Genomic DNA, 20,873 nt, shown 5'->3' with positions numbered 1-20,873 from the left:
TCTTCTCTTTGTAACAGATACACTCTCCAAGCCATCTTGACTGATTTGTTAACTTTCGTAACCCTAGTTGCTGTAATGCCATCATAATCACTAACTCTTGTCTCTCTACTGACGCTTTCGATAAGGTCTGGCCTCTTTGCAGCTACAAGGTCACACTTTGCATACAGTCTGACTGACCGATCCCACACGCTGGATACATACTGACTGACCGATCCCACACTCTGGATACATTCTGAATGACTGATCCCACACTCTGGATGCAGGCCTACTCTGATTGACCGATCCTGCAATACGCATGCATTCTGACTGACACTGTCGTGCGACAGTCTACAGCCGCTTCTAATCACCGTTTACTGCAGTTTCCTTCAACAAGGAAAGTTTGCTAGTGCTGAGACACAAGGCACACCATCAACAAAAAAGGCACTATTAGTTGTTCCATATGTCTGTCTCACTAACTCCGAGGTTAGAATCTGAAAGTGTCTAAATCTACATCTTTACTCTGTGAATCACTGTAAAGTGCGTGATAGACGTTCCTTTTTATTTTATGTGGTGGCGTCTTGTATTGATGGATGCAGCATAGGAAGAATGACTGCTACTACATCTCTCTGCGGGATGTCATTTGTCTGTTTTTACCTCCTTCGTGTCTGCCGGATAGATGGATAGGGGCCTGTAGGACAGATGGCCGTCTAAGTTTCCTAAACACGTCCTCACATAATGTTCCACATCTTTCGTCGAATGCAAACCAGTTAAGGATTTTTGAAATTTCTGTTACCCACTCTCACCAGACACGCAAGCCTGCGACGGTCCGCACCACCCTTTTCAGTAACAGCTCGATGTTCTCGGCTAGTCCGACGTTGTACGGCTCCCATACACGTCCCATAAGCAGCATTCAAGTCAGGCTTCACAAGTGTTTGTATGCAAACCCGTTCTGTTTTCGAACAGTGGCTTTCCAGTGTCCTAGAAAATAAATGTTGCTGCCATTTGCTTTTCCTACAACTGACCCTATTTGGTCATTTCACTTTGTAACTGTACACAGTCTTACAAAGGATACCAAGCTTTTAAATTACATGAAGTGTAGAACTCTGCATTTCTCTAAATTAACAATAAGTTCCCATTCTTTGCGTCAGCTGGCTTCATTTGTCGATCCATAAACGTGTTATAGCTGCAATGTTTACCACAGAGAGTTCCCTCTTAGACAAATGCATTATCTGCAAAAATCTCGAAATTGCAACTAACGCTATTCGTAATGGCCTTATCTCAATTGCGTGGAGCATCCCCGCTTGTAACTTACATCCAGCCTGTCAGGAAACCTTAGATCCTGTCACACGCCTGGTCAAATAATACAGGAATAAGAAATCAACCAAGTCCCTTTTACCTGTGGCACTGAGGATATGATGTGCTAAAGGCGCGAACTGAGTTTTGCATGAGCGACATTTTTGGAACGCAGGCAGATTTCCATGGAGGAGGCTATTTTGTGCTAGGTAGGACACGGTGTTTGAACTCAGGATACGTTGTGGTGTCCTGGTACTGACCGGATCCCTTGTCATCATCTGCAAAACAGCATCAAGCGACTCGATGCAAACAGGCATGTGGTCAGTGTACCACTTTCGCACTACTATGTCCCTCAAGTATCTCCCCACTGCCCTCATGAATATTTAAAAAGAAAGCAAAATACAAGCATCAGGTATAACGTTCTTAAGGAGAGATTTAATAAAGAATGAATACGTTCGAAATTTTTTTTGGAAATTTGTGGTAAGGTCCTATGGGACCAAATTGCTGAGGTCATCGGTCCTTAAGCTTACACACTACTTAATCTAACTCACCTTAAACTACCTTACGCTAAAAATAACACACACACCGATACCCGAGGGGAGGACTCGAAAAATGAGTTGAAAGCACCTGCTGTTAACGAGGAAGTAACTAAAAAACGACCGTCTCCGATAGCTGAGTGGTCAGCGCGACAGAATGTCAATCCAAAGGGCTCAGGTTCGATTCCCGGCTAGGTCGGAGATTTTCTCCACTCAAGTACTGTGTGTTGTGTTGTCCTAATCATCACCATTTCATCCCCATCGACGCGAAAGTCACCGAAGTGGCGTCAAATCGAAAGACTTGCACCCGGCGAACGGCCTACCCGACGGGAGGCCCTAGTCACACGACATTTATTTTTACTGAAAAGACAAAGAGGTGGAGATAACATATAAAAGAATGAGAATGAATGAATAGCCTCTAACATATATTGCTACTCACCATATAGTGGAAATGTTGTGTCCCAGGCAGGCACCACAAAAAGGTTGCTAAATAAGTAAGCCGCTACTTGTGTAAGTAGTGTTTTCGTGAATGTTTGTTGTCTACTTCAGACTTACTTCTTTAGCAGACTTTTTGTTGTGCCTGTCTGCAGCTTATCGTCTCCTCTATCTGGTGAATGGAAATCATCTCTTTTCATAATGGTGTCATTTTTCCATCCAGGATTTTCCACTGTTTAGAAGAAAACTTGTAGGTCGACTAAGGAAACGATGAACATGATCTTTGAGAAGACGGTAAGGCGCATGCCTACTAGCCTACTAAAGACGAAAATGACGGGACGAAGTGCACCCAGTTCCATTCCTGTCTCCAAGAGAAAAACCCTCGCGCTAATGGGAATCGAACCAGGATCGTCCATGTGACGGGTAGATGCGCCAGCCGTCCAGCTACGCAGGCAGACGAGCTAGAATCTAGACGAATCGTCAGAGTTATCACACCAAAATGCTGTACCATATCCTCAGTTCTAACGTAGCGCTACGTCTGGAGCAAAACGATTATCTTCGTGGCAACCTGCACGAAGTATTACACCTGACTGAAAAAGGAGGCGGAGGTCGTTATGCCGTACAACGTTAGTTGAAGGCTAGACAGAAGAATTACAAGACTACCTCACTAACGTCAGTTTGCTTGTGGAACTATGGAGTATATTTTATGCTGGCGTATGATTGTCCGTTTTGTTTCATTTTTAAGATCGAGAAATATTTCTGAAGGGCGGACACGGACTGATAATGTCACATACTGTTTGGTCTATCTGTTTATGAAATATATGTATGAAGAACAGGTTTGAGTCACACTTTCTGTCTTTGAGAAAGCTTAAAGCTTAGTAGAAAATTCACCACCGCTTAGTAGACAGATCATCACCGTGACCAAATTTTAAAAAAAAGTGCGTTTACGCAATCATATCGATGCTCTTCGATGTGACAGGACGGTACAGAATCTACATCTGCGTGATTACTCTGCCATTACACTCCCACAAAACGGAGTCTCATGTGTTCAGATCCGGAGAATATGGCGGCCAATCGAGGTCCATGTCAGTGGCCTCTGAGTACCGCAGAACCAGGAAGTGGGCCACAAAGTGCTCCTCCAGGACATCAAACAACCCCCTGCTTCGATGGGGTCGTGCTCCGTCTTGCATGAACCACATCTTGTCGAAATCAGGGTCACTTTGGATAGTGGGGATGAAATCATCTTCCAAAATCTTCACGTACCGTTCGGTAGTCACCATGCCATCAAGGAATATCGCACCGATTATTCCGTGACTGGACGTTTCAGGCCACACACTCACCTGTTGTGAGTGAAGAGACTTCTCGATTGCGAAATGCGGATTCTCAGTCTCCCAAACGCGCCAATTTTCATTGCTGATGAACCCATCCAAATGAAAGTGGGCTTCGTCGCTAAACCAAAGCATACAGCGCTTACTAATTCCCATCTTGCCCCGCGGCCGACTTTGCAGTTTGAACGTCCTAACGTAAACCGTTCAGAAGCTATGACGATTTTATTTTACGTAGTTCAAAAACTGACACCCTGTACTTAACGGACCGTAACTTCAACACTCATGAACACCGACAACTACCTACCTACATTCATAGGCGTAAAGAATGGATTGCAAATATGGAAAACAGAAAATGTCACTTCTCGTACCAGCAGTTGATCAGCCGTAGGATTTGTAGTCAGATTAGAGGAGAAGTCCGGCGTTTCCCAGGTAATTATCTATAGCTGTGCGTTCACGTCCGTACCACGCAGCGTCTGGCCTTGTACTTAAGTGTTTATGACGTCACAACTACTGAGCTTTGCGTCGTAAAAAGATATAATTTCGTAGATACATCCAGCAGCATATGTGGATACTGTCTACAAACTGTGTTGCGAATTGAGTTAGTAGGTTCTAGGCGCTTCAGTCTGGAACCGCGCTGCTGCTACGGTCGCAGGTTCGAATCCTGCCTCGGGCATGGATGTGTGTGATGTCCTTAGGTTAGTTAGGTTTAAGTCGTTCTACGTTCTAGGGGACTGATAGTGCTTGGAGACATTTTTTGAGTTAGTAGCAAGGAAGTAATAGATTTAAGTCCGCAGCTGGTGGTCTCGCGGTAGCGCTCTCGCTTCCTGAACACGGGGTCCCGGGTTCGATTCCTGGCGGGGTCGGGGACTTTTCCTGCCTCGAGATAACTGAGTGTTGCTGTGTCTTCATCATTATCATTCATCCCCATTACGGTCGGAGGATGGCAATGGCAAACCACCTCCACTAGGACCTTGCCTAGTAGGGCGGCGCGGGTCTCCCGCGTCGTTCTCCTACGCTCTGCAAAGAAGTATGGCACTTCATCATCATCATCATCAATAGATTTAAACGTCAAGCGAGATGCAGCAGTTTTTCCCGCATCTCACTATGTATGACGCCATATCACCTGAACTTCTTGTCGTAGAATGGTATAATTTTCCAGTAACATTGAATAATATACATGCGTACTGTCTGCAAAATGTGTCACGAATACAGTTAGTAGCAAAGAAGTAATAAATTACGTTATGGTTCACGCGGTACATTTACTGCATGAACAACGGAAATAGTAGAGATCGTTAAACTTTTTTATTTTTATCATTCTGTAATGGTTGTCAGCAATAAAAAAATTTGTAAAGCTTTGAAATGATTTTTAAAGCTTGTTGGATATCATTAAGTGCTCTCTGTGGTGTCACCGCAAGGCACCACACTCGCTAGGTTGTAGGCTTCAAATGGGCCGCGGTCCGTCAGTACACATCAGACCCGCGAGTCGCCACTGTCGATACCAGCAGACAGAGCGCCGCCACTCGGCTGGTCTTACGAGACAAACTAGCGCACTGGCCACTTCTACAGACCACTTCAATAGGAATGGTTCACTTGCTATAGCTTCAGAGATCTCATTTGCAGAGACTCTAGTTAGCATAGCCTTCGGCTAAGTCAGTAGCTACGACGTAACCATGCGCCACATACAGTTATGCATTGACAATTGATGTATATGTGTGAAGCAATCAGAACTGTAAAGAAGTATTCGCAGTTCAGTCCAGAACTGCACTTGTAAATATTATTGTACAAAGTCAAGGTCGACGTTAACCGCTGATGCTGAATTAAATCTAAGTATGTAATTGTATTCCTGTCTACTGACTTTCAAATTACCTAAAATGTTCCAGATACATCCCGTTCATTGATCCTCACGTCAGCCCACGTGATCAACGCGTGCAATTAATGGCCACACCCTGTGATCAGACTAAGAGTCAAATTGCGTGACTCAGCCGGGTCACCCATTTTCCATGAGGCCCATAGTTCCGCCTCATACATAACACTCTCATTCTCAAATACTGGATGAATAAAATCTTGGAATTCATGCGTGCCGGGCTACGCTTCCTTTTCAGCCCCATCCCCACCCATTCGATATGTTGGTGGTTCTTATCCACACAGCGATGTAACCTGACAATGAGGTATATATGGGCCAAGTTTGCCTGAAATCGGCTCAGTGGTTTATGAGGAGATAGGGAACGAACGACACACACATACACACCACACACACACACACACACACACACACACACACACACACACACACACACACTTTTATAATATTTATGGATACCTGGTCATTGGCGTAAAAAAAGGACAGACTGATTCGGGAACTGAATTCCTTCCCTGTGCTGATACTGCTCTTTTTCCCCCCACTACAGTGCAACAAAAAATGGTTACAATGGCTCTAAGCACTATGGGACTTAACATCTGAGGTCATCCGTCCCCTAGAACTTAGAACTACTTAAACCTAACTAACCTAAGGACATCACACACATCCATGCCCGAGGCAGGAATCGAACCTGCGACCGTAGCGGTCGCACAGTTCCAGACTGCAGCGCCTAGAACCGCTCTGCCACTCCGGCTGCGGGAACAAAGAAGATCGTTACTTACAATAATTTCGCCACTTGTTGAAAAGAAAAGTTAATGTTGGCAGACGTGGTGTAGCTGGCGCACGGAATAACGGTGGAAAAGTATCCGACGTGTAGACGAACTTCCAACTGCTGGACATGTTTTGTGCGTTTTTCTTAATTGCGAAGTACGGGAAAACAATTTGATAGTATTAATAGTTTTGGATGGGAACCAAAGGTGAGAAACGACACGTGTCAGAAACCTACAGATGCATTTCTGAAGCCAGTATTGTAAAATATTTAAAATATCCATCCATTAAAACAAGGAAGCATCTCTGAATATTAAACAGCTTTGTCCGTCGCGGATAAGTTGTTGACTTGAAAATTGTCGCGAAGGGATTTGCGGGTGTGGTTTACTGCAACGTGGAGTGCAGGCTGCGCACGTGCCCGCTCGGACGCCCACGTGCTGCATTTGGCACAGCGAGCGCGCTCTTGGAAATTAATTACTTTTCACTTCGGCCTCGACAAACACGCTTTGTCATTCGACGCCCATTCAAACCTGGAGGCTGCGCAGGTGTCCTTCATATAGCTCACTACAGTAAAACGATTTTTGATTTTTCTTTTTTTTTCACAACTGTGCCTGGCAACTTATTACCCGACGTGGGTCCTACGCCGCTGTTTTAACTGATCTGCTGGCTGCGCTGCGAGAATTAATTCTAAGCAAGTCGCGCCACCGAGAACCGCATCCGAAAGTGCCATGAAATTTACAGCACACGTCGGCATTGTTTGGTCGTTCACTTTTCGTGAGGAGCACAACTACTCTAAATTAAGAGATACTTGTCAGTCCTTGCATTAGACTTATATTTTATTGAGATGCAAGACGATATTACTGCAATTTCCATCCGAAAAGACTTTCTCACAGATAACTGCGGGATTATCCTTAACATTTCTATCATCACACTTTCACATGAGTTCACATGAACTATGGCAAGGGACACAGCTTAACATTGTTTAGTTTCTTAAATAATTATTCACATGCACCTTATTAGAAACTACTTTTGAAACACATTCATCTGAATTGTAACTATCTTTATCTGAATTTTAAGTAGCCACATCATCCTCGGAATTGTACAAATCGTCTCTGAAAAGTATTTTTCTGGCACGAACATCGCACAAGTTACTATAAGTAGCAGCTACGTTTCTGACACTTGTCACGGTTTACATGCACCATTCTGACAAAGCTGCCTTTAGCGATAATCTGGAAGTGGAAACAGAGCTTCTCTTTCTTGGTTTATCGTGGAAATTCAACTAACGTGAACAAAGCAAAATATTTACTATGTTTTACATGCAATAACTCTCTTTCTCGTCGACTTTTCCTCCCGCTTATTTACAGCCGAGGTCTTCAACTTTCGACTTTCATCCCCTTGTTGCACGAGAGAACTCTTCTCTTGTGAAACACAAGGGAATAATTCGGGGCGTGTTGATTCCGTGTGATGCTATCAGGAAGCAGGGAGTGAGTGATAACTTATGACATTAGTTCAAATGGCTCTAAGCACATGGGACTTAACATCTGAGGTCATCAGTCCCCTAGAACTTAGAACTACTTAAACCGAACTAACCTAAGGACATCGCAAACACCCATGCCCGAGGCAGGATTCGAACCTGCGTCCGTATCGGTCGCGTGGTTCCAGACTGAAGCGCCAGAACCACTCGGCCACACCAGCCGGCTACGAAGGAGATTCAGGAATGAAGACAAGAGGGTGCGTCGGCGTGAAACACCGGATCACATCAGATGGGAATTCCCGAGGACAGGTACCAAAAAGTGTTGACGAGCGTGACGTTGTGAAACGTGTCGAAACGACGTGTTGATCTCCCAACACTGCGAGACACCGGATCTGCTTTCCCCTCTTGCGTAGGCAGCAATAGGTGAGTGTCGTGCGATGTCTACCGATTGTGAGCCAGCGATGAGTCATATGCGCGCTCCTACGCGGAGGAACTGATTCACACGCCAGCCGTGTCCAACGACGATGGCTGCACGTCTTCAACATGAACTGTAACAGTAGCAGCAACAACAACATACACTCATTCATTCATATGAATCCATGGTGTCTATTCTTTAGAAATTGTCCGAAAGAACAGATACCAATCGGTCATATAATTTATTCGCCTCGATGGGTAACGAATCCTTCTTCAGTGCGAGTGCACGACTATGTCTGACCTTCTGCGGGAATCTCAAAGCAGCGAGCATGGAGGGACTTTGAATAGGTGACACTAGGTGGGAGTATGAGCCGTCCGAGTTGCGCGACGAGATAGTCCGCGTTATTGCTATAAACACTGTGTCCGGTTGGCGTAGTTGTTGACGAACTGCTTAGTAAGAAGGAGATCCCGGATTCAAATCCTGATCTGACACAAATTTTCACAAGCGCCGCTGATTCTGCGTAAATTTCCGATGCAGCTGACAGCAGCAGTCCCCCTCCCCCCCTTTCATTTGCTTTCCCCTCCCTCCACCTTTAATTTACGTATAATTCATTCGTTATTGTCTCTACGACATAAAGTCTATCGATAGTAAAAAATCCTGTAAATGTTGAATTTTACATAATACTGCGTTTCACCTGTTTATTTAGTTCTCATGTTATTATAAGGAATTATCTACATCTATGATCCTTTTTCTCCACAGTAGTTGGATTTACGGCACTAGCACAGTGAGTATCTACGATAGGTTGGTTGATTTGGGGGGGCGGAGGAAACAGTGAGGTCATCGGTTCCATCGGGTTAGGAAAGGATGGGGAAGGAAGTCGGCCGTACGCTTTCAAAGGAACCATTCCAGCATTCGCCTGAAGCGATTTAGGGAAATCACTGGAAACCTAAATCAGGATGGCCGGACGCGGGTCTTGAACCGTCGTCCTCCGAAATGTGAGTCCAGTGTGCTAACCACTGCGCCACCTCGTTCGGTCTACAACAGGCTATTAGCTTGGCACTATATCGTATTTCACTATGAGACCCAATATCCTTCACGAATTTAAACTTACAGCAAAACGAACTCTTTGATAAATATAACGTTGGACTGCTTTCCAGCATCTGTTGAATACTAAAACCCGATGCTGCGGACCATTTGAAAACTTGCTGAGCGCCGCTACAGAAACCCTCGTCATACACTGGATGACGTCAGCAGGGCCGGCGGAGTAGGACGGGATTGAGCAGGAATGTCGCCACCTCCTCGTCGTCGACAGTACGCCCAGAAGGGTACAAAGATGTTGCAATGTATGAGCTGGAGCAACACGGTATTGAATGCTACCTAGAAATCGATTTTCATATGGCAGGTATGCAAATATGTGCAGTTTTCAGAGAACGTGCTTTAGTTTTGGAACTGCTTTATTTTTATTTAACAGTTATTTTCCATAAAGATTAAAGTTGAGTAAAGAAAAATAAAAACCTTGAGGTTTGTGATGATATTGTAATTCTGCCAGAGGCAGCAAAGGATTTGGAAAGTCACTTGAACGGAATTGATACTGTCTTGAGTAGAGGTTACAAGACGAACATCAGCAAAACTGTAGCTAAGGCAACTGAAACTGGTAGAATTAAATCACGTGAAGCTGAACGAATTAGATACGGAAATGAGACACTAAAAGTGGTAGATGAGTTTTGCTATTTGGCCATTAAAGTAACTGACGATGGCCACAACAGACCAGACATAAAATGTATGCTAGCTATAGCAAAAAGACAAGTATTTTTGTACAGCAGAAATTTGTTAACATCGAATACGAAGTGTTGTGAAGTCTTTCCTGAAGGCATCTCCCTGCAGCGTAGCCTTGTGCGGAAGTGACGTCGGTGATAAACAGCTCAAACAAGAAAAGAATAGAAGCGCTTCAAATGTGGTGCAACAGGAGAATGCTGAAGATTACATGGGCACAGTGAATTACTAATGAGGAGGTCCTGAATCAAACTGCAGAGAACGTAACAACTGTAATTCATGGGACAACTTGACTAAAGGAAAGGGTCTGTTGATAAGATACTAGGAAAATTTCTGAGGAATCAAGGAATCGTCAGTATGTTAATGGAGGGAAGCGTGCTGTGGGTGTTGGGGTTGGGGGAGTGAATAGTAAAAATTGTGGAGGGAATCGTAAGAGAGTTTCTAATGGCTGCAGGTTACAGTAGTTGTGCACAGATGAAGAGAACTGCACACGCTAGATTATCCTGCAGAGTTGCATTAAAGTAGACTTCAAATTGAAGAACGCAGCAACAGCATAAATCTAATGTGTAGAGCCAGTAACCGGTAACAAAGTGCGCCATTCCATGTACTGGCTCCGAAAACTGTAATGTATGTCGCTGTCGGACAGTAGAAACAATTTCGTAAGCTATGTGACATGTTTGTGATTTTCACCGTGTGGTTTCTGGTAATTATCAAATACGGTATTTCTAATTTTCTGTTTGCTGTATAGTCACTGATTATCAGTCAAATTTTTGTCGAATTTCCCCTTTTTAAACAATGATGTACTTCTTTATTTGTCTAAGTAACAAGTGAAGTAGACAGAGCCAAGTGTAAATAATGGCAATGTGTCCGTTGCAGTATTCGCAAATGCCCCAATACTTATGAGATTAATATTCCTTTAGACTCTTCCTACAGCCGCCGTAGGTTTCACAAGAATAAGTCCGTGAGCCCATTCGCTTGACCGATAACCTACTACTGAAGCAAATAAACTGATGTAATGAAGATGGTAAATGTAAACGTTCTTATACAATGTTAATATGTTTAATGAACAAAGACGTACCTCTCGGCCTTATCGCTATGCGTAGTCATGACGGTTATCAAGAATGTTTGTCACTATTAAATCATAGGCTGGTGGTCTTTGTATATAAAAAGCTTCAATGGCTCTGAGAGGATTTCCACTCAGAGCCACACGTAGATGTCACTAATGTTGAAAATTTTCAATTTGACTTTCCCTGAGGTTAAGAAGCATCGTGAGACCTTGAGTACAAGTAGTGAATCACTCCAATATAGAGTTGGTTCCTAGCCAGCGCAGTGAATTATTGTCTTGCGTTTACATGAGACTGGAGGTAATGGGACGTAACGACTGTAAAGGAGGGTATGTGGGTTCGTCATATGTCTGAAACAAAAGACTGCAACGCACATTCCAGCAGTGGGCAGATATTTCTTGCATAAACGTTTAGTTATTTTTGTACAGAACAAAAAACTGTTTGTCTTTGAAGCGGGAAAGTAAAAAGCTTCTTGTAAAGCTTAGGAATGTGAAGCTCGTGTAACTAAATTGCTGCATGGTGTCAGGAAATGTAAGCAGCTATTCGTGGTAACATTAAACAGTTTCTAGTTTCCTTGTCAATGGAATGTGTCAGATGAGGCTAAACAACGCACAGTCTAGATCATGTTATTCATTGACATGACTGGTTCCAGACGAATTAGACTATCTTCACAGGATAAAACATCAGTTTCTGAAGATGGACAAATTCAACAGAACCCGACCACCTCCATATATTACGTGATCTAGACCGAAAAAAATACGAGATCGCTGCCTCCTGTTCATGAGGCTAAATTATACGATTTAAGTGCGTGTTCGTCTCTATGCGTAGGAGTTCAGTCTAACAAACGTAAAAAAGCTACGCAAACAAGAATTAATCAATAGTCGTTCTCACATCTTCTTGTATAATACCCTATAGCAAAATTAAGAAATAAAGCAAATTTATTGTTAGTACCATAGAACGTTATGAAATACCTTTCAAAAAACGATGTATTCTGTCATATCTACCAAAAGTTTTCTTTATAAAAGTCGACATTTAGAAGGGGAGGAAATATACACGATCTTACTACACGTGGAGGTAGCTGCTACTAGAATCCAGCCTAGAAAAACATCTTGCCTTGTGATCAACTCAAGCATACAGCATCGCATGTAAGTAGCACATTTATACCACATCGACTATCTCCAACACGGCAGCTATCCCTTACTTAATTAAGTAAGAGTGCTTAGTAACATTTTAACATGAAACAAGTGAGAATACATCTTGTCGTGATATTAACATACATTCGACTAATGTACTCCTAAATGGACATGAAAACTACGCAACAACTTTACCAGAAAAAATGTACTGTGATGCGCTAAAACTAAGTTAGAGGATATAGCATTGCCAGAGGTGTCAGGATTGTTCGAGCACATTCAACATTTTGAAGGAAGGCGGGAAGATTAGGGTTTAACGTCTAGTCGACATCGAGATCATTAAAGATGGAGCACAATCTCAGTATGTTTCAGGGATAGAAAAGGAAATCGGCCTTACCCTTTCAAATAAAGGCGTTTGCTCGGAACTATTTAGGGGAATCACAGAAAACCTAAATCTGGATAGTCCGACAAGGATTTGAACCGTCGCCCTGCAGAATGCGAGTCTGGTGTGCTGACCACTGTCCCACATCGTTCGGAGCCACATTCCGATACAATCCGCCGCCTTGCTCATGGATACGTAGTACACTCATGTTCAGAAAAAAAAATCTTGGACGATCAGAGATAATGTAAGTAGGCTGTTTAGGTTATGTTGGTAACAGCACGTAGCGCTCTGCATGAAAATCACAGGCTGTGCTGTGTGCAGTCTGTGGCTGGTTGGCATTGTTGGAATATTCGTTATTGTAGTGTTGGGCAGCTGGATGTGAACAGCACGTAGCGTTGTGCAGTTGGAGGTGAGCAGCCAGCAGTGGTGGATGTGGGGGGAGAGATGGCAGAATTTTGAGAGCGGACGGTCTGAACGTGTGTCTTCCAGAAAAAGTTTTAAAACTGGTTGTCATGAACTGGTATATAATGACTTTTGAACATTATTAAGGTAAATACATTGTTTGTTCTCCATCAAAATCTTTCATTTGCTAACTATGCCTATCAGTAGTTAGTGCCTTCAGTAGTTAGAATCTTTTATTCAGCTGGCAGTACTGGCGCTCGCTGTATTGAAATAGTTCGAATAACGAAGATTTTTGTGAGGCAAGTGATTCATGAAAGGTATAGGTTATTGTTAGTCAGGGCCATTCTTTTGTAGGGATTATTGAAAGTCAGATTGCGTTGCGCTAAAAATATTGTGTGTCAGTTTAGTGATGATCAGAATAAGTGAAGAGAGAAATGTCTGAGTACGTTCAGTTTTGCTCAGCTGTTTGAAAATCAAATAACGTAAGAGGTTTACCAGCCCAGTAATTTATGAATTTTTCTAAGCAGACGTTTCAATAGGGCATTCATATTCACAAGACATGTACATTAGTGTATTCTGCAGAGATGATTAGCATTTCAGTCATCTCGGTTGAGCTTGATCCTGTTGCCTAGAAGGCACAAGATCCGCGATGGTTCCTGATAACTTGTTCCATGCGTGATGGCATCGACGCGTATAAGGCGAGAATGGCGTACTATGGAATAGCCATCCATGCTGCATTCACTTGTTTCCCAAGCTGAACTGCGGTGGTTGGCATTGGGTCGCAGCGCTGGGTCCGTCGTTCACCATATCCCTCACATTATCAATTCGCGACAAGACTGGTGATCTGGTGGGCCAGTGCAAAGGCTGACATCCTGTGACACCAAGAAAGTACGTGTTCGTGCAGGAACATGTGGTCGTGCATTGTCTTGCTTAAAATTGGCGTCTGGTGTGCTGTGCAGAAAGGATATGGTTACGGTTCACCGGATGTCATTCACGTAGGTCACACTGGTCGCAGGGCCCTGGAACCCACCAACTGCGATCTGTCGTTGTACCCGATAACACCCAACACCATAAGAACTTGAGTTGGCGTTGTATGTCTTATGCGAATGCAGTCACTGTGGTGACGTTCCCCTGTGCGCGGCGAACCCAACATTTTCAAGCAAACAGAACTTGGATTCATTGGAAAATGTTCAAATGTGTGTGAAATCTTATGGGACTTAACTGCTAAGGTCACCAGTCCCTAAGCTTACACACTACGTAACCTAAATTATCCTAAGGACAAACACACACACACACACCCATGCCCTAGGGAGGACTTTAACCTCCACCAGGACCAGCCGCACAGTCCATGACTGCAGCGCCTGAGACCGCTCGGCTAATCCCGCGCAGCGATTCATTGGAAAACACTACCTGGTGCCGTTCATAGTCCCCAGTGAGTTAGTTCCATACATCGTTGCCATGTATGATGTTTCTGCGCATTCAACGAAGGTAGGCGGAGAAGTGGACGACGTGCGCATAACCCATGCCGTAATAAACAGCGATGGACTGTCACCCCTGACAGTGTACGATGTGTTACACCGTTTCGCTGTTGCGCAGAGCCGAGGAGGACGCGATCTGCCCGGCAACGCCATTCGGATGAGCTGTCGATCTCCTCGGGGTGTGGTCTGGGCGGTACCACCTGACGCATCTCTTCATGTTCCACGGCCTTCCGTGAACCATTCTGCTGGCAACCGTTGCACTGCCGAAACACTTCGTCCCACACGAGCAGCAATTTCCTGGATGGATAAGTTGCATTCCCTCATGCCAACAATGAGCCCTCTTTCGAAATCACTGATTTGACGGTACGGTTCGCCCATACCTCTGCGAGGCATTCTGCATGTCTGCTCAGGTCACGCTGATCCACAACCTTCGGTTTATAGCGACAACGGGAGCCGGAGGCACAAATTTACCGGTAGGTGGTGGTATTTCGCGATGTCGATGTTGTCCTCGAACCTGCAGGCGGACATGGTTCAAATGCTAACATACTAATGCAAATGTCCTGTAAATATTAACGTTCCGCTGTCCATTGTGGCCGAGCGGTTCTAGGCGCTTCAGTCCGGAACCACGCTGCGGCTACGGTCGCAGATTCGAATCCTGCCTCGGGCATGGATGTGAGTGATGTTATTAGGTTAGTTAGTTTTAAGTAGTTCTAAGTCTAGGGGACTGATGACCTCAGACGTTAGGCGTATAGTGCTCAGAGCCATTTGAACCATTTTTATTAACGTCCTCTCTCTAGCCATTCGAGGTGTTCATTTTTCCTAAACATGAGTGTAAGTACAGTGTCTCTCAAGTTATGCTTTAGCACATGTTAGAAACTACCAAACGCCGAGACTACGCTGAAAAAATGAGTTTTAGGCGCTAAGATTCTAATCGTTAAACAAAAACGCAGAGAAGTATGGTTCATACGCTTTGAACTGTCGGAATCTACCGGGGAAAAGGGGTTTTTGGACGGGAGACTCACTAAACATTAAGACAGAAACAAAGTCACGAGCAGTACGAATAATTTAGTATGGGATAATAAATATACTGTAATCAGAAGTTAACCTATATTGCTTGAATACGGAACGCGATTCGCATCGACCTACTTAAAAATCGAACAGTTTAATTCCTAACGATTGCCACACCTGTCTATCTATCGCTGACGCCTTTGTCCTGCAAATGGTGCAGGGTCGGCGTGGTTACAAACGGATTGGCTGTGGCAAGGTTAGTTTGAAGGGTTGGCTGGATACCCTTCCTGGCGCAACCCCATACACCCCCCCCCCCCCCCCCCTCCCTCCCGGACGGAATCAGTATACCCTAGCTGTATGCGTCTAGTGTTAATCATGAAATGGTACGAACGTGTTTCAAATGTCTGCGACTCGTGTAACTGAGGCGGGACGTGGGGACCAGCCCGGTATTCACCTAGCGGGATGTGGACAACCGCCTAAAAACCACATCCAGTCTGGCCGGCACACCGCCCTCGTCGGTAATCTGTCGGGCCGATTCGAACAGGGGCCGGCGCGCCTACCCGAGTCGAGAAAGCAGCGCATTAGCGCTCTCGGCAAACCTGGCGGGTCTGCCTAATGACGCACCATATGGCAGTAATTTTGTTCCGAATGTTGCATATGTCACAATCTGGAGTTGACCTTAACAGCCCTACTAAAGACGGCAATTCACAGTTACGTTATGCACGTATACCGCCTACTGAAGCTTATGTCTGCAGACGTTACACGTACAGATATGTGCTAACAGGTTCTAGTTCCGAAATCAAACTAAATGTCGTATATCATTGTTGACTGGGAAACCCCACTACGTGAGTTCGCACACCTAGTCGGAAAGGGTGTCCCTCAAAATGGCTCTGAGCACTATGGGACTTAACATCTGAGGTCTTCAGTCCCATAGAACTTAAATCTACTTAAACCTAACTAACACAACAACAGTCTCTCACATGCCCTCCAATTCATGACACGCTGCGGACAGGTTACTAATGTAATCCAGGACACTTTCGCAACCACTGGTGATCAGGAACTTAACACCGCCACCTCTCTTCCCCTTGCCGGCCAAATGCTGGCAGTGAAAATTTCATTCACCATTTCCGGCCAGTGTGGCCGTGCGGTTCTAGGCGCTTCAGTCTGGAGCCGCGTGACCGCTACGCTCGCAGGTTCGAATCCTGCCTCGGGCATGGATGTGTGTGATGTCCTGAGGTTAGTTAGGTTTAAGTAGTTCTAAGTTCCAGGGGACTGATGACCACAGATGTTAAGTCCCATAGCGCTCAGAGCCATTTCATTCACCATTAGTATTCGAACTTGTGGACATTCAAGCCGGGCGCCGCTGCACAGACGTGCTTTAACGTGGTCGGTTACGGAGGCGGATGTATTTTATACAGCAGAAGTTTCTCTAACAAATCGCTTAAAGGTATTCTGAAAACGAGCACTTTCGAAACAAGGGACTTCATGTCATTTCATTACATACTCTTCCGTTCTATGAGACACTGCACTTGGCCCATCAAAAACTTCCATTTCTAGAGCAGAATAATTGCGGTTAGATTCGGAAAACAACCCAGTTTTTGCATGAAGAAATAATATTTATGAAGTGCGTGTTCCGATGGGCATTAATAAAAGAATGAATCGTGTCGTAGTAGCTTTTTACGCTGTTAATTAACTCCTCTGCAAGATGGTACAAACAATACAGTATAGTACAGTAGGGTTAAAACTAATGACGTTGTGCTGTTTTAGACAGACTGGCCTTTTATTCGGGATGATGGAGGCTCGAATCTGCATGTGGCAGTCCTGATTATGGTGTTTCGCAGTACCATAAACTACTGTTGGCGAATGCCGGGATGGTTCCTACTATTAGACGATGGTGTAGTACTTGTCCCGCCCTTGTCAAAATAGAACTGTAACCAAGCAAATGCCTGCATATATTATGTTTCTTTGTTCTTAAACTGTAATGCGATAGTCAACAAGCGCGTAAAAATAAAATCGAAATACGTTGTTTTTTGATGACATCTAAGAAGCACAAAATACTGGTACTAAGATAACTACTTTGAAAAACGTACGTAGAAATACATTGACTAAAATCAACTGTAATCATTAATAAGAGATGATTTACAACTGCGGCAAAAACGTAATGATTAGTGCACCTTGTTACGTGTATACTGCCAAGAAAAAAAATCTCTACAAAATAATGTAGTACTAAATACGAAATATCGAAACCATCAATGACGTCACAGTCGCCATATTGATTATATCAGTGGTTGAGGCCCACGTAAACTAAAATATATCCTCTAGAACAGCTGAATCAACCAGCCTCAGCCGGCCGAAGTGGCCGTGCGGTTAAAGGCGCTGCAGTCTGGAACCGCAAGACCGCTACGGTCGCAGGTTCGAATCCTGCCTCGGGCATGGATGTTTGTGATGTCCTTAGGTTAGTTAGGTTTAACTAGTTCTAAGTTCTAGGGGACTAATGACCTCAGCAGTTGAGTCCCATAGTGCTCAGAGCCATTTTTTCAACCAGCCTTACCAGCAACGTATTATAATAAAAGGCAAACTTTTTCATGTGATCATTTCACGTACCAAGAACATAAATTGATTCTGACAAATAATGTTCCTGGAAAATAATATTTATTTTTCCAGGCTCGTTTCCCCTTTTACATTGAGGGCATCTTCAGCGTATTTTCTTTTCTGGAACAATACAGTTCTGTTTTGAATACACAAGGACGCCAATACTCAGAACCTACACAGAAAACAAATGAATAAACTAAAACACTATGCTGTTTCTCTTGCGAAGTTTACAGAAGTGAGGTGCAGTGGAAGAAATACAAATGCAGCATAAATAAATGAAGTTTCATTGAAGGGGAAAAATTGCAAAAAGTGAATGTGCAACCTGGTTTTTCTTGACTTTATCATGCGTTAACAACGAAGAAGAAAGCTTTGGACTTCAGGACATGCAAACGAGGCGGCGAAACACCGTAAGTAAAGTGAATGCAGCTTTTATAAAGAAACACTGTTTTTAATCTATAAATACCGAAAGTAGAGACATACTACGTGCGCATTTCTATATTGACCACTAAAGAAGCTTTTTATATATGAGGGTGGGTCAAATGAAAACTTTAAATATTTTTTTAAATATTATTTATTGTGCAGAAGTGGTACAAAGCTGTATCACTTTTCAACATAATCTCCCCCACGCTCAATGCAAGTCCTCCAGCACTTACAAAGTGCTTAAATTCCTTTAGAAAAAAAATTCTTTTGGTAGGTCGCGCAACCACTCATGCACCGTGTGGCGTACCTTACCATCAGAACGGAACTTCTTTCCTCCCATTGCGTCTCTAAATGGTCCAAACATATGGAAATCACTTGGGGCAAGATCTGGTGAGTGGTGGATGAGGAAGACACTCAAAATGTAGCTCTGTGATTGTTGCAAGTGTTGTACGGGCAGTGTGGGGCCTTGCATTGTCATGTTGTAAAAGGACACCTGTTGACACCAATCGACGTCGCTTTGATTTGCTTGCAGGCCGCAGATGATTTTTTAGGAGATATATGTATGATGCACTGGTGACAGTGGTCCTCCGACCAGGGTGGCCGAGCGGTTCCAGGCGCTACAGTCTGGAACCGCGCGACTGCTACGATTGCAGGTTCGAATCCTGCCTCGGGCATGGATGTGTGTGATGTCGTTAGGTTAGTTAGGTTTAAGTAGTCCTAAGTTCTAGGGGACTGATGACATCAGAAGTTAAGTCCCATAGTGCTCAGAGCAATTTGAACCATTTTGACAGTGGTTCCTCTAGGCATGTAATACTCCAAAATGACGCCTTTTTCGTCCCAAAAGAGAGTCAGAATAACCTTCCCTGCTGATGGTTCTGTTCGAAACTTCTTTGGTTTTGGTGATGAGGAATGGCGCCATTCCTTGCTCGCTCTCCGTTTCCGGTTGGTGGAAGTGAACCCAGTTTTCGTCCCCAGTAACGATTCTTGTAAGGAAGCCATCAACTTCTTGTTCAAAGCGCAAAGAAGTTTATCACAAACATCAACAAGTGTTCTCTCATTTCAGGAGTCAGATGCTGTGGTACTCTCTTGCAGACACTTTGTGAAACTGGAGTACATCATACACAATGTGGTGTGCTGACGCATGACTAATCTGTAAACATGCTACAATGCCATTCAGTGTCACTCGGCGGTTTTCCTTCACTATGGCTTCAACTGCTGCAATGTTCTGTGGAGTCACAACTTGTTATGCCTGACCTGGACGAGGAGCATCTTCCACTGAAGTCACACCACTTGCGAACTTCCTACTCCATTCGTAGACTTGCTGCTGTGACAAACATGCGTCACCATAGTGAGCCTTCATTCGTCGATGAATTTCAATAGGTTTCACACCTTCACTGAGCAAAAATCGAATAACAGAACGCTTTTCTTCCCTGGTGCAAGTCGCAAGTTGGGCGGCCATCTTTATACTGATACTGCGACGGTGTGTGTGCATCTGCACTATGCTGCCACCTACAGGCCATTCTGCACGCTGTTTGTAGCACGCTTACCAACTTACGGGATAACGGCGCGAAATTTCGATTTGTTATTACAAATTTAAGGTTTTCATTTGACTCACCCTCGTAAAAGTGAAACTCATCTGGTGAAAAAACTCTTAAATTGCAGTAAGCTTAAGACGGAAAAATCGAGAATAATTAATACTGACAGATTCGAAAATTATTGTAGTGTGAACTAGTTCGAACTATATATAATTATAGTTTGTCCAATCAAGATTGTATTATTGACGAAAAAAATATATCCACTTATGATGCCCTTAATAGAAACGACGAAACAAGTGTGGAAATTATATACGTGGAGCAAGAAAGAGGCGTTTGAATTGGTAAAGCGAAAATAAAATTAAAAAAAAATTGCTGGGGGCGACGTAGTACTTTGCCAGAAGCTTCCAGGACTGTGCTGTACTGGGTGACAGCCCTGTATTGTGAGCAGCGGCGTGGCATTTGCGGCGACCTGGCTTTGCCTTCGAGCGCGTGCCTGTTGCGAGCAATTACCTGCAACCAGCCGGTCCCCGCGGGCCCCGGGCGGTGAGTGGGAAAGTGAAAGGCAGACCAGACCAGAGGCGGCTAACCGCAGCCGCGCAGCTACAGACAGCCGCCAATCTCCCAGCCCTCTAACCGCCGCGTCGCCAGGCGACGGGCCGAAGTCTGCACGGAGCAGCGGAATTTTTAACAACAACCTGCAGAATTCGCCCGTCCGTCCTCCAGACGTCGCTCAGAAACACATGTGATACGCGCCGAACTCCACTCTGCTTGGTTCGCATGCTTATTTTTAACTCTGACCCTCACGTAAATAAATTATTTTACGCGTCGCAAACAATTACAGGTTACTGCCACTTTTACACTCCGTGCTCACTATTTAATGTCACGTTGTCCAGCAGCTGCACTCTCAGCTGCGGAAGACTACTGTCGAGGAGGTGGCCACAAAAATCTCTGGCCAAAGTAGGGCAGTCTGTCTGATGGCGAGTTAAAGCTGGAAAAATAGCTG

General features: G+C 44.3%; 1 protein-coding gene across 1 annotated transcript in view; it reads left to right on the top strand.

The window, feature by feature from the left end:
• The window catches only part of LOC126481871 (piggyBac transposable element-derived protein 3-like), a 74,040-nt gene extending 53,537 nt beyond the window's left edge, over nt 1–20,503 (top strand). The window contains exon 4 of the mRNA XM_050105830.1: nt 20,319–20,503. Coding sequence (XP_049961787.1) covers nt 20,319–20,503 — 185 coding nt within the window. The remainder of the gene's footprint in view (nt 1–20,318) is intronic.
• Nucleotides 20,504–20,873: the final 370 nt, after the last annotated feature.

Source organism: Schistocerca serialis, chromosome 5 (assembly GCF_023864345.2).
Source record: "Schistocerca serialis cubense isolate TAMUIC-IGC-003099 chromosome 5, iqSchSeri2.2, whole genome shotgun sequence".
Lineage (NCBI taxonomy): Eukaryota > Metazoa > Arthropoda > Insecta > Orthoptera > Acrididae > Schistocerca > Schistocerca serialis.
The sequence above is the reverse complement of the archived record's forward strand: the minus strand, read 5'-3'. Positions and strand labels throughout refer to the sequence as shown.